This window comes from Scardinius erythrophthalmus (genome assembly GCF_964197995.2).
Source record: "Scardinius erythrophthalmus genome assembly, chromosome: 1".
NCBI lineage: Eukaryota > Metazoa > Chordata > Actinopteri > Cypriniformes > Leuciscidae > Scardinius > Scardinius erythrophthalmus.
The window spans coordinates 28,032,005-28,054,339 of NC_138221.1; the positions used below are offsets into that span (position 1 = coordinate 28,032,005).

Here is a 22,335-nt window from a genome sequence, read left to right on the forward strand (position 1 = left end):
CCATTTTGAATTGCTTTATGACACTTCCAGCACTAGATGGCGCCATGGACCCATTTTAAGGCGAAACACATTCATTGACCCTGTGATGATGGTGTTTGATGCTGAATTCATGATCAGTTAACCCAGGCTTGACCTTTAGCGCCTTGTGACCCAACTTATGTAAGTAACCACAAAAACTCCCACCCATCACAAGAAAAACTTCTGGCTTTGCAGCCAAATAGTAGCTATATTTATGTCGGCACTGTTATTTTAGTACAGCATAATGGTATTTTTACAACATTAGCTAGTATTTAGTCATATTTTGAATACACCTACATACACATATAAATATACACTCTTAAGAAAAATGGTTCTGAACAGCACCAAATTAGGGTTCAGAATAGCAGAACCCTTTTGGTGCTAAATAGAACCTTTTTATAAGGTTCCATAAAGAACAATGCTTTGAAAGTGCTATATAGGACCTTAATGGGGTTATAAATAACCTTTTTTAATCCTCATATTAATATATAGTATCTTCATATTATTAATATTACTATTATTAATATAATTTGTATAAATTATTTATTAATATAGTTTATTTTTTTAGTCCTCTTTGCCTGGTCTCATATCTTGTTGCCTTCACTTGGGTTTTACTCTTCTTCTTTTTTTCTTCTTTTTTTGACACAAACAGCATGTTGTGTCAATTAGGTACTTTCATTTTTTATTGACATGGCAGACTGTAGCAGAAATGACTGTGCTCTAACAACAGTTGTTTGCTGAATACATTAATAGGCTGAACACAATATACTGTAGATGTAATGAAGACCAAGTTCCAGGGAAATATTTTCACAATCCCCTATGATGTCTTAATGTCCTTCATTATGTGTGTATTCTGAGTGGCAGTTTCTCTCTGCAGACGATGAGGTTATGATACGTGACAACATCTGAAATACACAATTAAGTTTAGAGTTACATTGTGTCTTTTCCATTTGATTATGTACAAACATGTTCATGAGGGCCAAAATTAGCTAAAAGGAAAAAGTGATAAAGTCATGGGATAGCTTTAATATTTTTTGTGACTCGGTATGTTTAGGCATAAAGTTATAATTTAAAAATATCATACATTTTATATCTCTGTTACTTTGTGAAGAAGAGAAGATGAGTATCCTTGACTGAACAGAGCTGCTCACACTTACATGGTCTGTTAAACTAAAAACACAAAATACATGATTGTTAGGAAATTATTGTTACAATTTTTACAGTGAAAGTTATAGGCCTAATTTATAGACATTTTAAGAAATAAATCATGTACCTGTTGAGAGTATGTTGACAGTCTGTGTAGTAACTGTAGTTGTACAGCTGAGCTCCAGAACATCAGTAATGAAGAGGTGGCTTTGACAGTTACAGAAAACTGTTTGAAAAACAAAAAGGCGGGAATAAAGCACCCTAAACCCTAACACAAAGAACCATTTCAGCATATAAAGGGTTCTCCTCAGGACGATATATCGGTTCTAAATAGAACTGTTACTACGTATAAAGAACCTTTAAAGAACCATCTTTCTTTAGTATATATATATATATATAAAATGTGCATTTGCTGTGACCCACAAGTTAAAAAGCAGCAAACCAATGATACTCGAGTAGCCTACATTATGTAACAGTCGTGTCAGAGTCGGTGGGTGTTTGACGGAAAGTGTCACTCTGAGCCTCAGCGTTCATCTATCAGTCTTGGAAAGGACTAGAAGGTATATTAATGAGATCGAAGGAGAGATTTACAGTGTGTGAGTGGGAGAGAGGAGATGAAATGTGCAAATCAGCATGAGATGGAGGAGATGAGCCCACATTTTGTCGTCATCATCCGTCACTGATGTTTCTCCCTCTGTAGCCTACAGTCTGTCAGGCGTTAGAAAGCCTCTTCATGTAGAATAGAGGGGAAGTATGAAGAAGAAATGCTCCAGAAAGCTCTTCAGGCTAATCACGAAGGCGGAATAAAAATAACACGCGCCGTTCTGTTGAGAAACTTTGCTGAATGAGCTTTGACTCATTCATGAGTGCTGCACTTTTACAGGCCTGTGAGCCATTCTTGTGCCAATTAAACTGGGGGAAAAGCGAAACGAGAGAGAAACAATCATATATTTAAATGGCGGACCGAGAAATAATGACAACTGCAGCACCATTTTACCGTTTCTAGTTAAAATTAGCAGCGTGTCGAAATAATGGAGAGTTTAACACCACAAGGGCTCAGGAACATTTATGGTATGGCTAATGATCTTTCGGCGCTACAACCTGTAATATTTTTATCTAGAGGCAAAAGCGATTCATTCACGCTCTTCCATTTCGTGCGAGTTGCTTCTCTCTCGCGCTAAAGACGTTAAAGCGCCACATTAAGAGCTCAAGATGACGCGGTTATTTTAAAGTCCCCCAATAATTTTATCCCTTAAAACTAATCTTTGATCACCGAAATGACATATTTAAACGTTTTTTTTCCATGAAATTCTTCATATCTTAAAATAGCTTGAATGTAACTCTACACTCTAGCCTCATTGCGGTTCTATGAATATGCAAATTCGTTTGTGACGTCAGAAACACCAGCGATTTCAAACCGTGTTTTTGAGACTGTCTTTGGCTCACTGCAGTTTTAAGGAGAAAATACTCAGCAATGGTGTTGACTTATGAATTTGCACATGGTTTGTCTTAAAGCATTATTAAAAACACCACATAGACATATAAATTACATTAAAAACTTGATTTTCAACACAGGGGGACTTAAACAACAGTAGTAAAAACATTGTGAGCAGTAAAATAGATGGAAAAACACTGAAAAAAAACAACAATGCTGCAAATATAGTTGTTTTTATCTGTCATATTACATGACTCTTGTCATAAGACGTTTTTCCATCTACATTTAGCATTATTAATCACATGTTAAGAGCATTTCAAAATAAACATAATACCCCTGATATAAAGCATGATGAATCAAACTTGACTTATTATGACAACTAAATTGCAGGTTAGCACTTATACAAAAAATAAAATGGTTTTGCAACTATTTGAGAGTCTTTTAGAGATCATGTCCCAAAGCTTATTTTAAAGAATCATAGGACAACTCAAAATTGACTCCTATTAGCGAAATGTCAGCAAAACGGTCCATTGTCCATTAGAGTTGCGATATTGTATAAAGCACAGGGCAGTTATTTTTAAACCAAGCTTTTTTTCTTTCTTTTTTTTGGTCAACGTTGCGAATCCGAGGAGAAATGTGTGTGTTAAATCTTTCGGCCTGGATTCCAATTGGATGGAGTGGATTTCACATGCGAAAATTTGCTAAACAGAGGTTAATGTGACCGCTCCTTTAAAGTCCCATGCACTGAAGGGCCTTTACCGTGCAGCTTTGTATGATGATTTCCACTGAAACAGGAAGCTAAGGCAGGACATATTAAATGGCTCCTTCCCCTTTTCAAATAGCCAATAGAGAGCCTAAGTCCCTCCCCTCCGCTTCCGGCTCATGGGACCTTATTTCGCAAAAAATATGTATGGGAGTCAATGACAACTTATCTTTTGATTCCGTCTGAACTGTGCCCTGAACTACACATATGATGTTTGTCAATTTAAAAGATAATTATGATAGTCAAGAAAGTCGCAGTTTGTCATAAAACAGAAGAGTAACGTTTAGTTTTATGTGAAAATCGCTCAATGAACTACATCTCGTCTCGCACTATGTACGTCACCATCCGTTGCTCGTATGTGTTAAGTCTGGTACAAAACACTCAGGCATGACGGCGTAACGTTACGATTATAACGTAAGACTAAAATGTATGACGTCACATGTGCGCCTTTTGGGTTTGTAGTCTTTGTAATTATGTATTTTCACAGTCTTATACCTCAGCAGTTTTACATCAAGCTGCGACTTTCTTGACTTTAAAATGTATCTTTTAAATTGACAAACATCATATGTGTAATTCTGGGCACAATTCAAACGACATCTTGTCTCTCGCCATTGACTACCATACAATATTTTTCCGAAATAAGGTCCCATGGTGGTCAACCGGAAAGGGAGGGACTTAGGCTCTCTATAGGCCTATGTCACGAAAAAAATTGAAGACCGGAATACGTCTTTTAGTAGGGATACGGCTCTTCCGATTAGCTCTTTACAATGGCGGAGTTCGATAGATACCGCTGGACCAAATCTCTCCGCAACCTGCCTGAAGTCACATATGACGATGTGGTTCGGATGGTAAATGAAAACTCTCAAGTGGAAAAGTGTGAAAGCTGAGTTATGGCTGTCTACGTCCTGACGCAGAGCAACCCGGTACACTACAACAACAGCGGTGGGCCGTTCGCCAGTTACTAAACGTTTCTATGGTAACAGCGAGTTGGACCAATCAGCAGACGTTGCTGCTACGCTTAGGATTGTGGGTACTAGTGTAGTTTTTTTCGTAAGATCGGAGATAAAACATGTTTTTCTTAAAGTCCCCGTGAACCGGAAGTTGCAAACGACTTTTCTCCAGTGTTATGACGTATTTCCCAGTGAAACGGAATATTGAACAGAGGGCAGGGTTTTACTCTAGCGCTCCTCCTCTCCATCTCTGCTCATAGCAGACTAACGGTTTGAGGGGAGTGGTTAAGCGTTGCCCAAACCAATTCCTCAAACCTACGTCATCAGAGAAGGTCCTCCAATGCAGAGGGGAGGGGCATTTTCAGATTTTGATTAAAGATTACCATGGTAAAAATTTTTTTTTTTAAATATTTTCTTGCACGGATTAATTGTTCACCACAAGACTAGTAATATGCGCTAACAAAGTAAATAGGGTCAATTTTGATTTCATGGGGACTTTAAAACAAGGTTGATTTCATACGAACTTATAGCTTCTACAGGAGCAAAAACCTTCATTTCACAACCTCATAGTTAGTGGTCAGTCTACCTTGGATGGTTTAGACATTATGGCTGATAATCTAAATCCTTATGGAGAAATACTGTTGACCGGAAGTTCTGAATCCCTACTCTGCGTTCCGGAAGCAGGAAGTGTGACATAGGCCTATAGCGTTTAGTTTACCTCACAGACTGCAAATCATACTTGACTGCACCCTGGAAGCGAATCCGAGCGCTGATGATACTTTGGATTCAATAGTAGAGGTGAGAATAAATTTTAGCCATTTCATTCTCATCAATGAACAGTTGAAAAAAGTAATAAAACTCGAGCGTTTGAGTAACCGAACTACAACCCTTATTGCCTCGTGAAGTGTCAACGGTCGCTTTGACCAGTGTTATTAATACCACAGGGGGCGGAGCTTTAGATTCTAGAGAGCTTTTGATTGGACATAAGATGTGATGAGAAGCTGAAGTCCGTTGTGATGTCATAAAAATCCCTGATCCATTTTAGCAGAGGTGAGAGACTGTATGTTTTGAATGCTTATATCTCCTAAATGCGATTTTTTTCATAGTTTTGGAGCATGCCAGCTTTATTCATAACCTTAAGACTAGCATATTAATTCTAAAAGCTAAAAAATATAATTACATTTTGATTTCAGGGGGCCTTTACTTAGGGAACATTCACATAGAAAAGTCAACAAACATCAGAGTGGAACAAGTCCATTTAAATGAGAGAGAGAGTGGGTGGGGTGGGGGGGGGGGGTGAGATTGTTCCACAAGAAACACTCGTGAAACTAAAAGAGCTGTTGATATTGTCTCAGATGAAATGAAACACACACGACGGTGTGCACCTTTAAAATCTCCAAAACAACCTGAGCTCGCGTGCGTGTGCGCGCGTACTTTCAGCGCTTTGATGTGGCTTCCTCCGATTTCCACTTCGAGAGCGAGCAGAAAAACACGCAGGTGGGTCACTGACGTCACTGACAGGTGGACCCGAGTGGGCTTTTCTCAGCGTGCAATAAAAAAAACCCGCTCCCGATTTCCAGCGACCGAGTGGCACAAAAAACAAACGTCCCACGCGTTTCAGAGACTAGCTTTGTTATCTGGACTCAAAAATGGTATTTTCATGGTGATAAAGTCTACTTAAAACTACCATGGAAACATAGGCTATTATTTTAGGGGAATCATTGTTTCAACATTCAATAAATAAATAAATCCGTTATTGAGGTAATTATTTCAGAAAGATCAGCTCAGGGTCACATATTTCCATGCTAATGTTCTTCATTCCAGCGGCAGTGCCAGACCCGGTTCTCTTTATAGATCTCATGCGCGCCCCTGCCGTGCGCGCCTCCGGTTCAGTCAATCCAGAGTGCGCAGTCACTTCCCAAAAGACATATTCATCTCCACACGTCCAAACCACTAAGTAATATGATGAATTAGGAACAGATGATTCGGCTAATACTTAAAATTGTTACAATTTGACTGAACTAAAAAACAGATTAAACCAGCTGGATTGGGTTGTTCTCCTGTGAAACCAGTTTAGGCGTGGACCAGCAAACCAGTTATCTTACAGTATCGAATTGGGCCTAATAATAAGAGATACATTTATATTCATGCTTACTGACTCTAATCTCTTCACCTATAACATAATTCAGCTCCTAAAATAAACTCTTGCTAAATCTAATGCGGTTTGAAGGTGTGTTGACCCCTGCTATCTCAGTATAAAGTTCATCATTGTGTTTCTTGTGCATCATATCCTCCTGAGACACAACAATGGAGTTTTTTCCCTCCAAAGACATTATTTTTTAGCAAATTTCTTTGACAACATACATGTCACAGTTTTAAATCAAATCATTCTGTTATATCTTTCATAGTTGAGAATCATCTTTATACAAAGTTTGGATAAAAAAAGCTTGAGACCTAAGAATTGATTGGTAAATTTAAAAATCGTGTCTTTTAATTTTCTTAATAAATGAGTCAGTGTCCACAGAGGACATGACATTACATATGAATAAAATGAATTGACATGAAAAGACATGAATAGGAAAAAACTTTGTTTGTTGTTTTCATTCACCAATCAAGGCCTCAGTCTTTTTTATCCAAACTTTTTATCAAGACATTTTTGAATAAAATATATATTTTATTCCTATAGAATTTTTCTTTTCTTCCAAAAATGTCTTTATTCGGTTAGTTTCTTATGCTCAAAACAATGTAATGACCTATAAACAAGTATATTTTTACTTTTATATAGGCCTATAATATAGTTAGAGAATATAAAACTAATAAAGAAGTTAAAATTTAACATTTAAATATTATAATAAATAGACTAAATAATAATTTACGATTCTAAAATGTTTGTTTCTCTTCTTATATCTCAAAAGTTTTTTAATATATTCTTGATTAGCCTGTAAGTTCCGCATATTAAAGACTACATCATTGTTTCCTTGTAAGCGTTCAACCCACTAAACTCCATGGAAACACACACACACACACACGCTCACACGCTCACAGTGGTCTTGTCCAACTTCGGAAACCCCCTCTCTCTCTCTCTCTCTGATCCTGGATCGGTGAACTTCTCCACTCGGGCTTGTGGGTGGAGAATGACGTACGAGGACCAAAAAACGACCATATATGGAAGTGCTGCTGACGTCAGCAGGAAAGGCCTAGTGCCCCCTTTTGTGAACGCGCAAACGCAAGAAGTATTAATCTATACACACTACCACCCAAAAAAACAGCTGATTACTTTACAAAGAGTGAACAAACATTCAAGCCATAATCAAAATGGTCGTGTTTTGTGTCTGAACGACATGTGGACTTCGAGGAATGGTCAGCATAAGATTTACATAACAGCTCGAAACCAAGACAATAAACACAACAACACAAATGAAAACCCATACACATGGAAAGTTGTATTTCAAAATCTTTACTTAAATAAACAGCGCACACACATAAAAAAAAGACATTGTAAACATGTGACATTGGTAACATAGTGTCAGGATCAACCTGAACAGTAGCCTAACAATAATTTATGAGTTCAGGATCGGTTGTATTACTGCACGACAATATCAGATGCGTTCACATGATCAAAAAATACACTTTAGATCATGACAATAACACAGTTTTCGATACGGAGGCGGCGACTGGCCTTTTCCACTTCGTCTCGGAGCCTCAGAGTCCGTTCCGTCCCGTTCTGGACGGAGGGTTCGCTTTAATCGTGTATCTGAACCCAGGACGTGTCCAAAATACCTCAGCTGAGAGCGCGTGCGTTCTCACCGTGGAGCATAAACAATTTCCAGTGTTATGTTTATCTGAGTCCAACCGCGCTTAAAACGCCTCCATCTTACTGGTCAGCATAAGCTGGCAGCCGCTGTTCATGTGTCTCAGGACCTTTTGTTTAAGTTGCGCCACCTGTTCCCGCAGAACGGAGGCTGTGTTGGACAAGCCAGCGTTGTCAGACTTCAAAACCTTGACTTTGTCCTCCAGCCGCGAGATGCGCTCCAGTTTGCGCTTTCGGCATTTAGTGGCCGCAAGTCGGTTGCGAAGCCGTTTGCGCTCCGCTTTAATGCGTTCCTGGTTCTCCATGTCGATTGGAGACATTGGTGGTGACGAGCCGTCGCTGCTGTGCATGTCGGGAACGGTCTGCGGTTCTTCTTTCAAAGGCACGAAGCGCTGTGCGGAGTGCTGGAACGCGTGCGTGTTTTCCGGGTGTTGTATATGGGGAGGCAGGTAGTTGATGGTGGTGGACGGGTGGTTTGGTGCGGGGCAGTACGCGTTCAGCGTCGTGTAAATGGGAGGCTCGGATTGCAGGGAGGAGCCGAAAACGGACGCTGTTGTCGCGCACGTCGTGACGCCGCCGGCTCCAATCGACACGTTGGGCGGGGGCATGTGGTTCATCTGGTGAAGCTCATCCAAAGCCTTGACGAAGCCCTCCGCGAAGCCCTCCTGCTCGTCGGTGATCCCCCGACCGTAGAGGTACTGGCCCGGTGTGGGCGTCGTCAGAACCCCGCTGTTCTGGATGATGAGCCTCTCCAGCTCCGGAGACGCGAGTTTGAGCGACCCGACATCGCCGTTCGCGCTCTGATAAAGCTCCGATTTGAGGCTCCGATACTGCTCAGTCAAATTCAAGTTCATGCTCTGTTTCTGGAGTTTGTAGTCATGTAGTGTCGCGTCGTTGTGCGCGTAACCCAACAGAAACGAGTCGTCGTGGTAAAACGGCTGCTCCATTTGTGTACTCATGGAGATATTCTTGGAAAAAGCTATTCTGCTTGACAGTTCAATGTCTAATTTACACCTTCAAGTGTAAAAAAAAACCGTCCAAAAAGGAGAGCGAATAACGATGACAGTCAATGAAACAGCGTTCCGTCCCGTTCCGCTCCGCTCTCGGATCGACTCTCCTCTCGAATGAATTAAACACAAGAAGTCCCAAAGATGTGATGAACAGCGCGACAGCAGGAGTAAAACGCTCTTGAATGGTTCTGAGAGGCTGTCTGTTGAAAGCGAACGCTGTTTTGGGGAGAGATGTCCGTTTGATTTGCTCTGATACGTTCGTTCGTTCGTGTGGATCGGAATCCCGATTCGTATTTATAAGCAACTCCAGCACTGACAGCTGGCCACGCCCCCAACTGTGGCAACGTCACGCGCATCATCACGTCATTGTCGGGAACTGCTGGGACAGTAAACAAGCCCGAGGGCGAAGCGCGCAGTAAAGAGGGAACGGGGCGATTTTTAACCTCACGACTTGAAATTATTGAATAAACGATTGAGGAATAGAGGCAAGAATTTGATTTTCATTATTTCCGAGATCCTTTCTGCTAAAAGAAAGGGCCTCGAACACTGGATTTCAGGTATGGACTTTGTACAGTAAGGAGGCTAACCATGTATATATAGGCTACCTAAATTCACCCTATAGTTTGTGTAGGGCATATTTTATTTTAGCGGAAACACTGGGTGAAACAAATACAAATGACATTAGAATGTTTTCTATCAAAACGTTTAGTTTATTATTGAACAAAGCTCTAAAATACCTTTCTTACTCTATTCGTTTTTCCATATGTTATTTCAAGTTGCATTTTTGTCTAAAAGAATGGGACAGATTAGGCTACGCCAAACAATTTGAAGATTAAAGTGTAATTTTAAACTCGCTGAATCTGCAAGTTAGTGAAAAAGACGGACTGCAAACTCTCCCGGCTCATCATGGATCCTCAGACACTCGCTTCCTGTAGGAAGTTTACAGTCCAAATATGGGCATGGTGACGCGAGTTCCTCATCGGAGGGAGTGTGAGAGGCCCCGCCCACTTTATCTGGACTGCTGAGCAGAGGCACGTTCTCGACGCTCATCAGAAACACCTGCTGAACAACCAAGTGAACAAACCAGCAAAAGTGCCAACTCACACAGAAAATGCCCTTTTAATTAGGCTATATACTAATTGTCAGTTATTAGTTTAAACACTGATCTCCTGATAAAAAAAACTTTCTAAACCAGGTCAATGGTCATTCATCGTTTGAAAATTTAGGCTCAAAATACAGGTTGTGCATTGAAATTAAAGGCTTTATATGATGCTGTATATAATGATACTTTACAATTAATACAGTCTTTTAACTTGAGCCATTAATGACTTAATTCTTAAGTATGTAATGTCAGTAGAAGTCACTTTGAGGGAAGATCATGTTTTCACAGACAGAAATGGACTCCTTTTAAGTGTCATTGAATTTGTTTGATGTGAGAAAGTCATATTAAAGAGCAAGCGAGAGGTGGATCAGGGTGTTATTTGATCGTGTTGCTCTTCTCAGGTGCTTCAGAGACGGACGGGTGATGTTGTCCCGCTCTGCACCTGCGCTGTATGTCAGGTTTCATGTCCACCCACCTGTATCCCGAGAGTTAATGTAACCTATCCCATCTGTCCTCCTCAGTGTGTGTGTGTGTGTGTGTGTGTGTGTGTGTGTGTGTGTGTTTGAGATCAGGCTGAGCTGCTGTACTGAAGGAACTGAGACCTATAGAGAGCTGAGCATCTGCTTTACACCAGCTGACTTCAGAAGCATCACACAGGGACATCTGCATTCACTTTAGTATCATTTTAATAAATATAACAGTTTATAAAGTGTATTTATATAATATTAAACATGTATTAATAGTCTGTATTAATAATAACATGAATAAAATATTTAGATTTAGAAAGATTTTATTAAATATAAAATATCATTTTATAAAATGTATTTATACATTTTATGAAAACATTTATTTATAACATTAATTTAAATAAAAACATGTATTATTATAATAATATAACATTATTAATAAATGTATGTACTAAATATAAAATAACATTTTATAAAATGTATGTATTTTATATTAATAATATGTATTAATATAAATGTTTTTTATTATTATTTAAATAGTAGATATTATTTAAAGTTTTTGTGGAATATAATTTTCCCCCCAATGTATTATATGTTTTATATAAAAGTATTGTTTAGCCTTTTATTATTAATAATTATAAAAATTAATATTAATAAATGTTTACCACACATAAATAGTATTTTATAAAATGCTATTTATATATAAATATAAAATAAATAGTATTATATACTTTATAAAAACAGCTATTTAATATCTAATCATTTTTATAATATCTATTAATTATAATACATATTAATATTTTTTATTAAATATAAAACATTATATATACATATATATATATATATATATATATATAAAAATATTTTTTTATTATTTATTTATTTGATAATGTTTATAAAAATGCGGTTTTAAAATGCAGTATGTATTTTTGCTCAGTATGGTAAAGTTGGACCACATAAAGTCTCATGAGATCCCTCTGTCAAACATGGTTGTGTGTTCTGTGTCCAGAAACTCATTTCTGCTTTCAGTGCTGCTGTCTCTAATTTTTGTGTGTTTCTGGATAAGTTGTGTGACTTTGTCAGGCTATTGTGACATTGCGGTGAATTACAGTAGTTTTGCGGGGGAGGTTTGATGTTTACAGTAACACTGACTGAGTGGGCAGAGAGAGAGTGTGTGTGAGCGCGTGTGAGAGAGAGAGAGAGTGTGTGTGTGTGTGTGTGTGTGTGTGTGTGTGTGTGGCGCTGTGCCATGAGGAGAGGACACTGGCACAGCAGTGGCAGAAATAACATGAAAAGTAGCTGAGAGAGAGAGAGAGAGAGAGTGTGTGTGTGTGTGTGTGTGTGTGTGTGTGTGTGTGTGTGTGTGTGTGGGGGGGTGTGTTATGAGGCCAAGGTCAGTGTGTTGATGTTGTTGTTTACCTGGATGGCTGGTACATGCAGTTCTCTGGCTGAACGTTTGTTTTATTCAGATGAAGAACAGCAGGTGTCATTCTGCCCAAAACACCACAACTTTTAATACAAAAACACATTTTCCATATACTTCAGAAGTGTATTTTTATAACTGTCGTTTATACTTCACAATAGCCTAATCATTATCACGATCAATTGTGCGTTCGTGTGTGTGTGTGTGTGTGTGTGTTTGGGTTCACATGGATACGAGCCAGTAAAATAATGTAAGCTGATCTTCCGTGTGAGCGAGATCTGCCTGAGGCCAGATCACATTTACGGTAAGAGCGATATAGAGAAAGCGAGAGAGAGAGAGACTGTGTGTGTGCGTGTGTGTGAGGCAGTGCAACATGCTGCTCAAAATACAATGAAATAGATCTCATTACTAAATATTATTTTCTAAATAAATGAACAACTACTTTTACTAAATGTAACGGGTCAAATCTCAGCATCAGCACTGATTTAAATGATGCGTTGGATTTTTGCATCATGCTTTTTACGCAAATTCAACTTCTAGTAATTTTATGTAAAATTAACAAGAAATCCTTTGTTATTTAAACTATATATAAATAGGCCTATACATAAAAATACTTCTAAGTAAAGAATGTTGAGTGAACTCATATTAACTATGTATCAGAAACTAGAAATAGGGGCTAAAACATACTAGAAACATCATGCTAAAACTTGCTAGCAATGTGCTAAAATGTTGGAAACATGTTAACAATACTTTTATGTCTAACTAAAACATTTAAAATGCAAGCTTTTAAGACTAACTTTCAGACTAGGTTTTGATTCCTCAAGGTGCCAGTGACTTGACCTTTAAGCACCCACTGTATTATGTGTGTGTGCGCGATTCTCATTGGTCACGTGATGATGACGGTGACTCACGCTCACCTCTGGTGTCAGGGCCAATCAGGGGTCAGCGAGCGCAGACAATCGCTGGTCTCTGTGTGTGTGTCAGCAGAAAAACACAAGATGTTCGCCGGAGAGAGAGAGGGATGAAGATACTGAACGAACACGTCCAGAATGAAACACACACGGGCCCGCGGCCAAGCACACAGACGGAGGGCTGGAGAGATTCACGCACAGAAGAGGGTTTGTGAGGACAGAAATACACTGACCTGCCATGAGCTGTGGCCACACAAAAACAGAGCAATTAACAGGCCGATAATAATGATGAGTAATGCCCATCTCACCAGCTAGTTTTCTTTCTTGCTCGTTTTAAAGGTCCTGTATTAAGCCCCTTTTCACAAGATGTAAAATAAGTCTCTGATGTCCCCAGAGTGTGTATGTGAAGTTTGAGCTCAAAATACCCAACAGATCATTTTTTATAGCATGTTTAAATTGTCATTTTTGGGGCTCAGAAAAACGCGCTGTTTCAGTGTGTGCCCTTTAAATGCAAATAAGCTGCTGCTGGACGACACAGGGGGCGGAGCTTCATGAGCTCGCGCACAGTCTCTCAGGACAATTTCATCTCACGGAATGATGATAATATCAGAAACTCTCAGTAACGGTGTTCAGTTCGATTCGGACAATAATGCCTACAGAGTCAGAGTGCTGTATAGAGATGAAACAGGTAGAGTTTAGTAGTTTAATTACGGTTATTATAACGTATTTGTCTGCTTGTATGCATCCATTATTTATTAATAGCCTACAAGTCTGCTGTCTGAATGGTGATCAAACATATACTGATGAGTGTAATAAAGTTTATTGTACATCACACAAAAGATGAAGCGTCAGTTTTACTTCAGAAAATCACCGTAAGAGCTGAGTAAACACAGTAAGTTATAAGAAGTGCGCAAGTACATAAACGAATTTCGGTAGCATTGAGGGAGCATTCCTGTGGGCGGAGGTTAGTCAAAAAACGGTTTTAATGACGTCATTAAAGAAGGAAGTAGAGGGATGTAGTCCAAACGGGCCGTTCGATGTAGTCAACTTCTGTTAAATAAAATATCTCGCTTGGCATTGAACTTTGAGCTTTATAATTTTACAGATATTATTTATACTCTAACAACAACATTACACACTAACTAAAGTTTGAAACATGGGATCACGAAGAACGGGACCTTTAAACCCTAGGCAGCAACTTTGTGTGCCACTCAAATAGTGCTCATCATGAAACGCGAGTGGACTCGCATAATCCCAGTAGAGTTTGATGTTAGTATGCCAGAAAGCTAACCATGCAAAACTATGAAGGCCCATTCACACCAATAACGATAACTATATTAGCAACGATTTCGTTCTGTTTATTCTAAGCGTGCTTTGTCTTCTGCCGCTTTAAATGCTCGAGCTCGTTACAGCAGGATGGATTCTGATTGGCTGTCATCAACGGGATGAAATCGTTCTGAAAATGATTCCAACGATATTGCTTCTCTGTGCCGTTATCGTTATAGCTGTGTTTTGAACTCTGCTATTCTTTAATATAGACCTGTTCACACCAAGAACGATAACTATAAAGATAACTATATTTGCGAATTATATTATTCTGCTTAAGCGTGTGCTCGTCTGTCACTTTAAATGCTCAAGCTCGTTACAGCAGGATGGATTCTGATTGGCTGTCAATTTTGGCAAAAAAAATAAAAAATCAACCTTAAAGTCCCCATGAAATCAAAATCAAACTTTTTTGGGCTTCTAGCTAGTATGAATATGTTTGCCTTACTGTTATGTACAAGCTGGTGTGCTCCAAAACAATGACAAAATTCATATTTAGTCACTCACTTCCGCCAATATGGATAAATGATTATGATGACAGCTTCTCGTCAGATTTTCTGTCCAATCAAATGCTCTCTATAATCTGAAGCCCCGCCCCCTATATTATAAATAGATGCTGAAGCTGTGGCTGAAATCAGTCACTTGTTCACACATTTACTATTTTCTACATGGTGAATGACACTTAGTTCACTATATAGGGGATAGGGAACGATTCAGACAATGTAAATATTCTTTCCATTGGGGTGAATGACGTCTGGTTTCATGTTAGTGTCACGCGAACCGCCACACCTCCGTTCCAGAGACACGATATCAGAGAGCGGATCATATGATCGAGTCGCCGCAGACCACAAAACGTATGGGACAAATTTGAATGCTGCACAGAATGCTATATTTTAGGAGATTATGAGGAGAAACGTTTAGAGGTTATGAGTAAACTGTGGCTTTACTAAGCTCAATGGCTCTGGTCAATCTGTGATTGCTATTGACGATTTTTAAAAAGGGGAGGAGCTGTTTGCTATGGCCCGCCCTGTCTTCTGTCTTCAGTGTAAATACACCATATTGAATAATTATATAATAATTATAATAAATTATTTTGATTATAATTGAATAATAAAAATAACATTTCAGTGGGCCTTTAAACCCCCCCCCCACCCCCCAATTACAATTCCCCACATCTTGCGGTTTTTAAACGCAAAAACGCGTTCTGTGTGAATGGACTTTAGTTTTTCTATGTAAACGTGTTTGACCGTTTTGATACGGCGCTTTAAAAACGGTGCTCAGGTGCAAACGGCGCAAGAAATTCTTACGTTCCGAATCCTTTTTTTTTATAACCGCGTCTCGCATTTTAAAAAACAAAAGTGTTCTGTGTGAAGGCGTTGGACTAGGGTTTTGATCACAGTTGCTCTCTGTCTGTGTGTCTGAGTGCCTGAAGGGCAGAACTAGATAATTGATCATTCCGAGATCTCTGTGACAGGTGATCATTCCAGACTCAGGAATCATCCCTTCATTCCCGTAAGTGTCGTCAGAAGGTGTCTGAACTAGATTTATGGACAGTAAAAAGCATCCGTCTGAAGTTCAGTATTACAAACTGCCAATGAACTCAAACAAACAGAGGCCACACATGCCAATAATTGGGGAAGTTATGCGCAAAACATTTCATTGTATAACATGTTGTGTGATATTTAACTCATATACTTGAAAAACTTTCTGTGTTTCTTCCCATGGTTAGTCAGTTCAGGGAGGGAGTCCCAATGTGTCAGTGGGAATGAGGGGTCACGACCTTCATGCACAGTCTGATGTCATGGTTCATCTAGAGGGCGAGATAATGAGCGATGATGAAGAACTGATAACGAGAGAGAGAGATATGATGATGGTGAAGCTCCAGAAATCCAGATGGTCAACACACTCATATACACATTCATTTTAAAACCGTTTCCATAGTTTAGAAGATCTAGTTTTTTTTTTTTTTTAGATATCATGTATAATCTGGTGCTTTAAAGCACTTAGAAACAAACTAACTGACTTGAAGAACCTGTAATAAAACATCAAGAGTTTTATATAGCAGCTTGAGGACCCTGAACAGCCAGAAATGCTTCTTGATCAGAAGAATGTTCTGCCGAACCTATAAAGAACAATAAGAACCATTATTATAAGACTGTGTGTGATGTTTTCCAGACTAAACTCAGCAGACGGTGGTATGAAGGCATTTCTTCAACATGTTTAGACACAGATCGGCCCTCCGCGAAGCAGTTTACATGAGCAACACCTCTGCCCAGAGCAACACACACACACACGCACATACACACACACACACACAGTAATGTCTGCTTAGGTAGTGTGTGGTGTGTCCGTTTAATCAGTTTAGAGTGTTATCTCTAACAAGAGTTAAAGAGTTAGAGGCTAAGTGTTTGCTTTACTCGTGAAGAATACTGATCTGTTCATTTGAGTGACAACTTCTGAATTAACCAATGGAGTGAGTTCGGGGGCGGGGCTATCTGTTCGACTGACCAATGGCAACCAGATATGGTCTGAAGGAGTGTTTTGGGGAAACCTGTTTGAAAACCATTCTTTGTTTCATATATTCTTTGGAAATGTTATGCTATTTTTATACAGTTGAAAGAGAACATTAAAGGTCCCGTTCTTCGTGATCCCATGTTTCAAACTTTAGTTAGTGTGTAATGTTGTTGTTAGAGTATAAATAATATCTGTAAAATTATAAAGCTCAAAGTTCAATGCCAAGCGAGATATTTTATTTAACAGAAGTTGACTGCATCGAACGGCCCATTTGGACTACATCCCTCTACTTCTTTCTTTAATGACGTCATTAAAACCGTTTTTTGACTAACCTCCGCCCACAGGAATGCTCCCTCAACTCTACCGAAATTCGTTTATGTACTTGCGCACTTCTAATAACTTACTGTGTTTACTCAGCTCTTACGGTGATTTTCTGAAGTAAAACTGACGCTTCATCTTTTGTGTGATGTACAATAAACTTTATTAAACTCATCAGTATATGTTTGATCATCATTCAGACAGAAGACTTGTAGGCTATTAATAAATAATGGATGCATACAAGCAGACAAATACGTTATAATAACCGTAATTAAACTACTAAACTCTACCTGTTCCATCTCTATACAGCACTCTGACTCTGTAGGCATTATTGTCCGACTCGAAATGAACACCGTTACTGAGAGTTTCTGATATTATCATCATTCCGTGAGGTGAAATTGTCCTGAGAGACTGTGCGCGAGCTCATGAAGCTCCGCCCCCTGTGTCGTCCAGCAGCAGCTTATTTGCATTTAAAGGGCACACACTGAAACAGCGCGTTTTTCTGAGCCCCCAAAAATTACAATTTAAATATGCTGTAAAAAATGATCTGTTGGGTATTTTGAGCTGAAACTTCACATACACACTCTGGGGACATCAGAGACTTATTTTACATCTTGTGAAAAGGGGTATAATACGGGACCTTTAAAAGAATCTTCCGTGGAACATGAAATTTTGAGCCATAATTAATGCAAATGACATACTTGGAATAACACTGGGGATTGTTTTCAACTTACTTTGATTTGAGACACAATGATTATCAGCTTACATACTATTTAGCATGCAAACTGGCATGCATACGTCTTTCAACCCCTGTTTGTTAGTGTTTTTTGCATTCGTGTTCCTCTATAAAAGGGGTTTGAGCTAATGTTGAGATCAGTCTGACTTGAAGGAGGTTTAAAGTCCTTAAAGGTCTAAAATCTAGCATGATAATGAATACATAATCATTAGTAATGTTTACTTATTATGCTATTACCCAGAGATGGTTAGCTAAAAATGCTGTAATGTTTATCTGTAGATACTTACTGAAAGATTTGACTATTTTTGATATGATTTGAAATAACTTTTATGGTGTTTCCATTCCTGAACATTCTACTAAACATCTGTTAATGTCCCACAGAAGAAAGAAAGCCAAACCGGCTTGGAAGTTGGAACAACATGAGGTGAGTAAATGATAAATGACAGATTCATTTGTGTGTTTCATCTCTTTTAAGTCACCCCGTGTGTCAAAACCACCCACCTTACACTTCTCATCGGCGGTGACCCGTAATCTCGGTTCAATCCCGGAATTCCACGTGACTCTTTTGTCTCAGATACGAGTTTGACGGATTCCTGTGTCTCTCGGTGAAGCCGTCTGAACGCGTGCCAGCTCTTTGAGACGGCAGGAGAACAGAAATAGTGGATCGATGCATCACACATCACTGTGACCTGCGCTCAGACTTTGAGGATTCGTCTTTGACAGTGAGGAGGTCGCCGGGTGAAGGAAAACTCACAGATGAACTTACAGTATTGACTCACACACACACAGAGATCTTTTTCATCTCTGTCCAACATGATCTCGTTAGTTTTCATAGGTATTAATATGCAAAGTGTAGTTCTGACACACATGCAGGTTTTATGCTTGGACATACTCATGTGCTCTTTTACATATTTCAGTGTCACAGAGGAAAGTAACAGATGAGTATTGGGGGGAGATCACTCTGCTCTGATCAGGGTTCCTGTGAACTCAAGGAGGCACATTTCAGTTGCTTTAGATCTAATCTGAGACTCGCCATCCCTTAGAATGGAGAACACACACAAACACACTCTCTCTCTCTCTCTCTCACACATACACACATACATACACACACACAAACACACTCACACAAATACACACAAACACACTCACAAACACACACACACACACTCTCTCTCCCACATACACACAAACATACATACAGACAAACACACTCTCTTTCTTACATACATACACACATACATACACACACACACACACACACACACACACACACACACACACACACACAAACACACTCTCACATACACACACACACACACACACACACACACACACACACACAGGCACACTCACTCACACACATACATACAAACAAACACACTCACACAAACATACATACACACAAACACACTCTCTCTCTTACATACATACACACATACATACACACACTCTCACATACACACACACACACACACACACACACACACACACACACACACACACACACACACACACACACACACACACACACACACACAGGCACACTCACATACTGTAAAAAATTTGTAACCCTCCCAAATCAAAAATTTTAAGTGACCGATAACATCTAAATTTTTCAATTGGCCCAAGTGAAAATCTGTACATTTTATTTTATAATTTACAGAATTTCACTTGGGCCAATTGAAAAATTTAGATGTTATCGGTCATTTGAAATTTTTGATTTGGGAGGGTTACAAATTTTTTACAGTACACAATCACATGCACACTCACACAGACACAATCACACACACAAGAACGCGCACACTCACATAAATACACACACACAAACACACTCACACATACACAGGCAAACCACAAACACACGCTCGCATACATACACACAAGCACACACTCTCACACACACACACACACACACACACACACACACACATACAGGCACACACACATATACATACACACACACGTATATACAAACAAACACACACAAAGAGAGAGACACTCACACACACACACACACATACATACACACACACACAGGCATGCACACACACACACAGGCATGCACACACACACACACACACACACACACATACACACGCATACATACATACACACACACACACACACACACACACTCATACACACACAGACACACTCAGTTTGTACAGTCATTTGTGTAGCGTGAATAAGCTGCTTTGATTAAAGACGGGCATCTGTTCTCAAAACGAGAAAAACTCATAACACTAAGTGATCTTTACACGTGTGAATGCAAGTGCACCATCTATCCCAGCAACTGAACGAGCATTCAAGGAGGATAACAAGTTATTTTATTTATTTAATTTGCTTATATTGGTGCCAAATTTCACAAGTTTACTAAAAAAACAACATGGTTTATGGTTTTGTTGACAGAAGTAAGGCTGTACATAGACAGTATTAGAGACCTTTTAGAAAAAAAGACTTTAAAAGTTTGTGAGCTTTATTTACTTTTCATTTAATTTCTGCATCTTTTTTCTGATTTATTTTTGTATGCATAATCTTCAATACCTGCATTTGAACAAAAGTGCATGTATAATGTTTAATGTTCAATTTTAAATAAACATGCATGCTAGTACTCTGGCATCAAATTTTGCACAGACTCTCATTTGCATTTACATTTATTCATTTCACAGACTCTTTTACCCAAAGCGAGGAGCATCACAAGCACATGTTCTCCTTAAGGGCGTCCACATCAGTCTGCGTTCGGGCAGCCGTCCAGTTCCCAAGCGCTGGCTCTGAATCTGCCATCTGACCCCACCCTTAATCCAGAGACCTACAAAGACGGCCGCCCACTGATGCCCGCTGGCGCGTAATGGACACCCACAATGCAACAGTCTCTCTGGAATGCTTTTGTAATTGAAGAACAAGGTCACTTCACTGGTTAAAAAAAAAGAACTGGTTGGGCTGTAGAAAATCCCAAATCATTTGTCTTCATAATTGTACTTGATTGCAGGTCAACCAAGACAATGCTGTAAAAATGCACAATAAGGCTGAACATGTAAACACTCACAAACTTTCTTAGATGTTTTTTGAAGTTGTTTTATCATAGCATTTGTTCACATGTAACATTAGAAGTCTGAATTGTTCCTTCTTTGCTGTGTTGTTCTGCAGCTCGTGGATGACTGGTGACTAATATAAGAAGTGAAGACTCATTTCAGTCTGTGGCAGACTCTCCCTCTCTGATCTCCTGGATGAAGGTGTGACTGTTGGGTAGTATCAGGCATTGAGGAACTGCGGGACACAAATGTTTCAGCAACGCCCTGAGAAATAACGCCAGGTCTGAACAGAACAAACGGTTAAATTCAGCCATCGCCACCCATTGCCTCCTTTCAGTGTTTTAATGGGTTATCTGGCCAAAGATGACGAGTCATCTTCATCAAGCATGTCAAGTCACCTCCCTTCAACTCTGGTAAACACTAAGTGATGGTTTTGGGAAAGTACAACTAAGCATTTGAAATCTTGATAAGAAGGTTTGGTAATGTGGTTATGTTTAAGAATGATGCAGAATTGCGATTCGAATAGATTCAAATGTAAAGCAGAATTGATGTTCGAAGAAATGCATTATGACTAATTTTTTAACTAGAAAACCTTTTTGAATGTTGACTTGACAAAGTTTTGGGATGGATGGATGGGCGGATGATGATGGATGGATGATATATGGATGGATGGATGGATGAATGGGCGGATGGATGCATGGATGGATGGATGGATATATGGATGGGCGGATGGATGGATAGATATATGGATGGATGGATGAATGGGTGGATGGATGGATATATGGATGGGCAGATGGATGGATGGATGGATGGATGGATGGATGGATGGATGGATGGATGGATGGATGGATGGATGAATGGGCAGATGGATGGATGGATATATGGATGGGTGGATGGATGCATGATGGATGGATGGATATATGGATGCATGATGGATGGATGGATAGGGCTCTGTGAGGGCCAGTCAAGTTCTTCCACACCAAACTCATCCAATCATGTCTTTATGGATCTTGCTTTGTGCACTCTGCTAGTGATGCTGGAATAGAGAAGGACCTTCCCAAACTGTTCCCACAAATCTGCAAGCATAGCCTTGTCCAAAAAGTTTTGGTTTGCTGAAGCATTAAGATTTCCCTTCACTGGAAGTAAGGAGCCGAGCCCAACCCTCAGAAACAGGCACAGCCATTATCCCTCCTTTACCAAACTTCACAGTTGCACAATGCAGTCGGGCAAGTAAAGTCCTTCTGGCATCCGCCAAACCCAGACTCTCCCATCAGACTGGCAAACAGTCATTATCCGTTCGTCCCTCCACTGAACTCATTTCCACGGATCCAGAGTCCAGTGGCGACGTGCTTTACATCACGGAAACCCACTCCACG

At 39.5% G+C, this 22,335-nt stretch overlaps 1 protein-coding gene across 1 annotated transcript; it reads right to left on the minus strand.

Moving 5' to 3' along the window:
• Positions 1-7,753: 7,753 nt before the first annotated feature.
• junbb (JunB proto-oncogene, AP-1 transcription factor subunit b) lies at positions 7,754-10,594 on the minus strand. Its single transcript, XM_081383846.1, has one exon. The coding sequence runs from the start codon at positions 9,080-9,082 to the stop codon at positions 8,171-8,173; it is 912 nt and encodes a 303-aa protein (XP_081239972.1). The 5' UTR covers positions 9,083-10,594; the 3' UTR covers positions 7,754-8,170.
• Between the last annotated feature and the right edge of the window lie 11,741 nt (positions 10,595-22,335).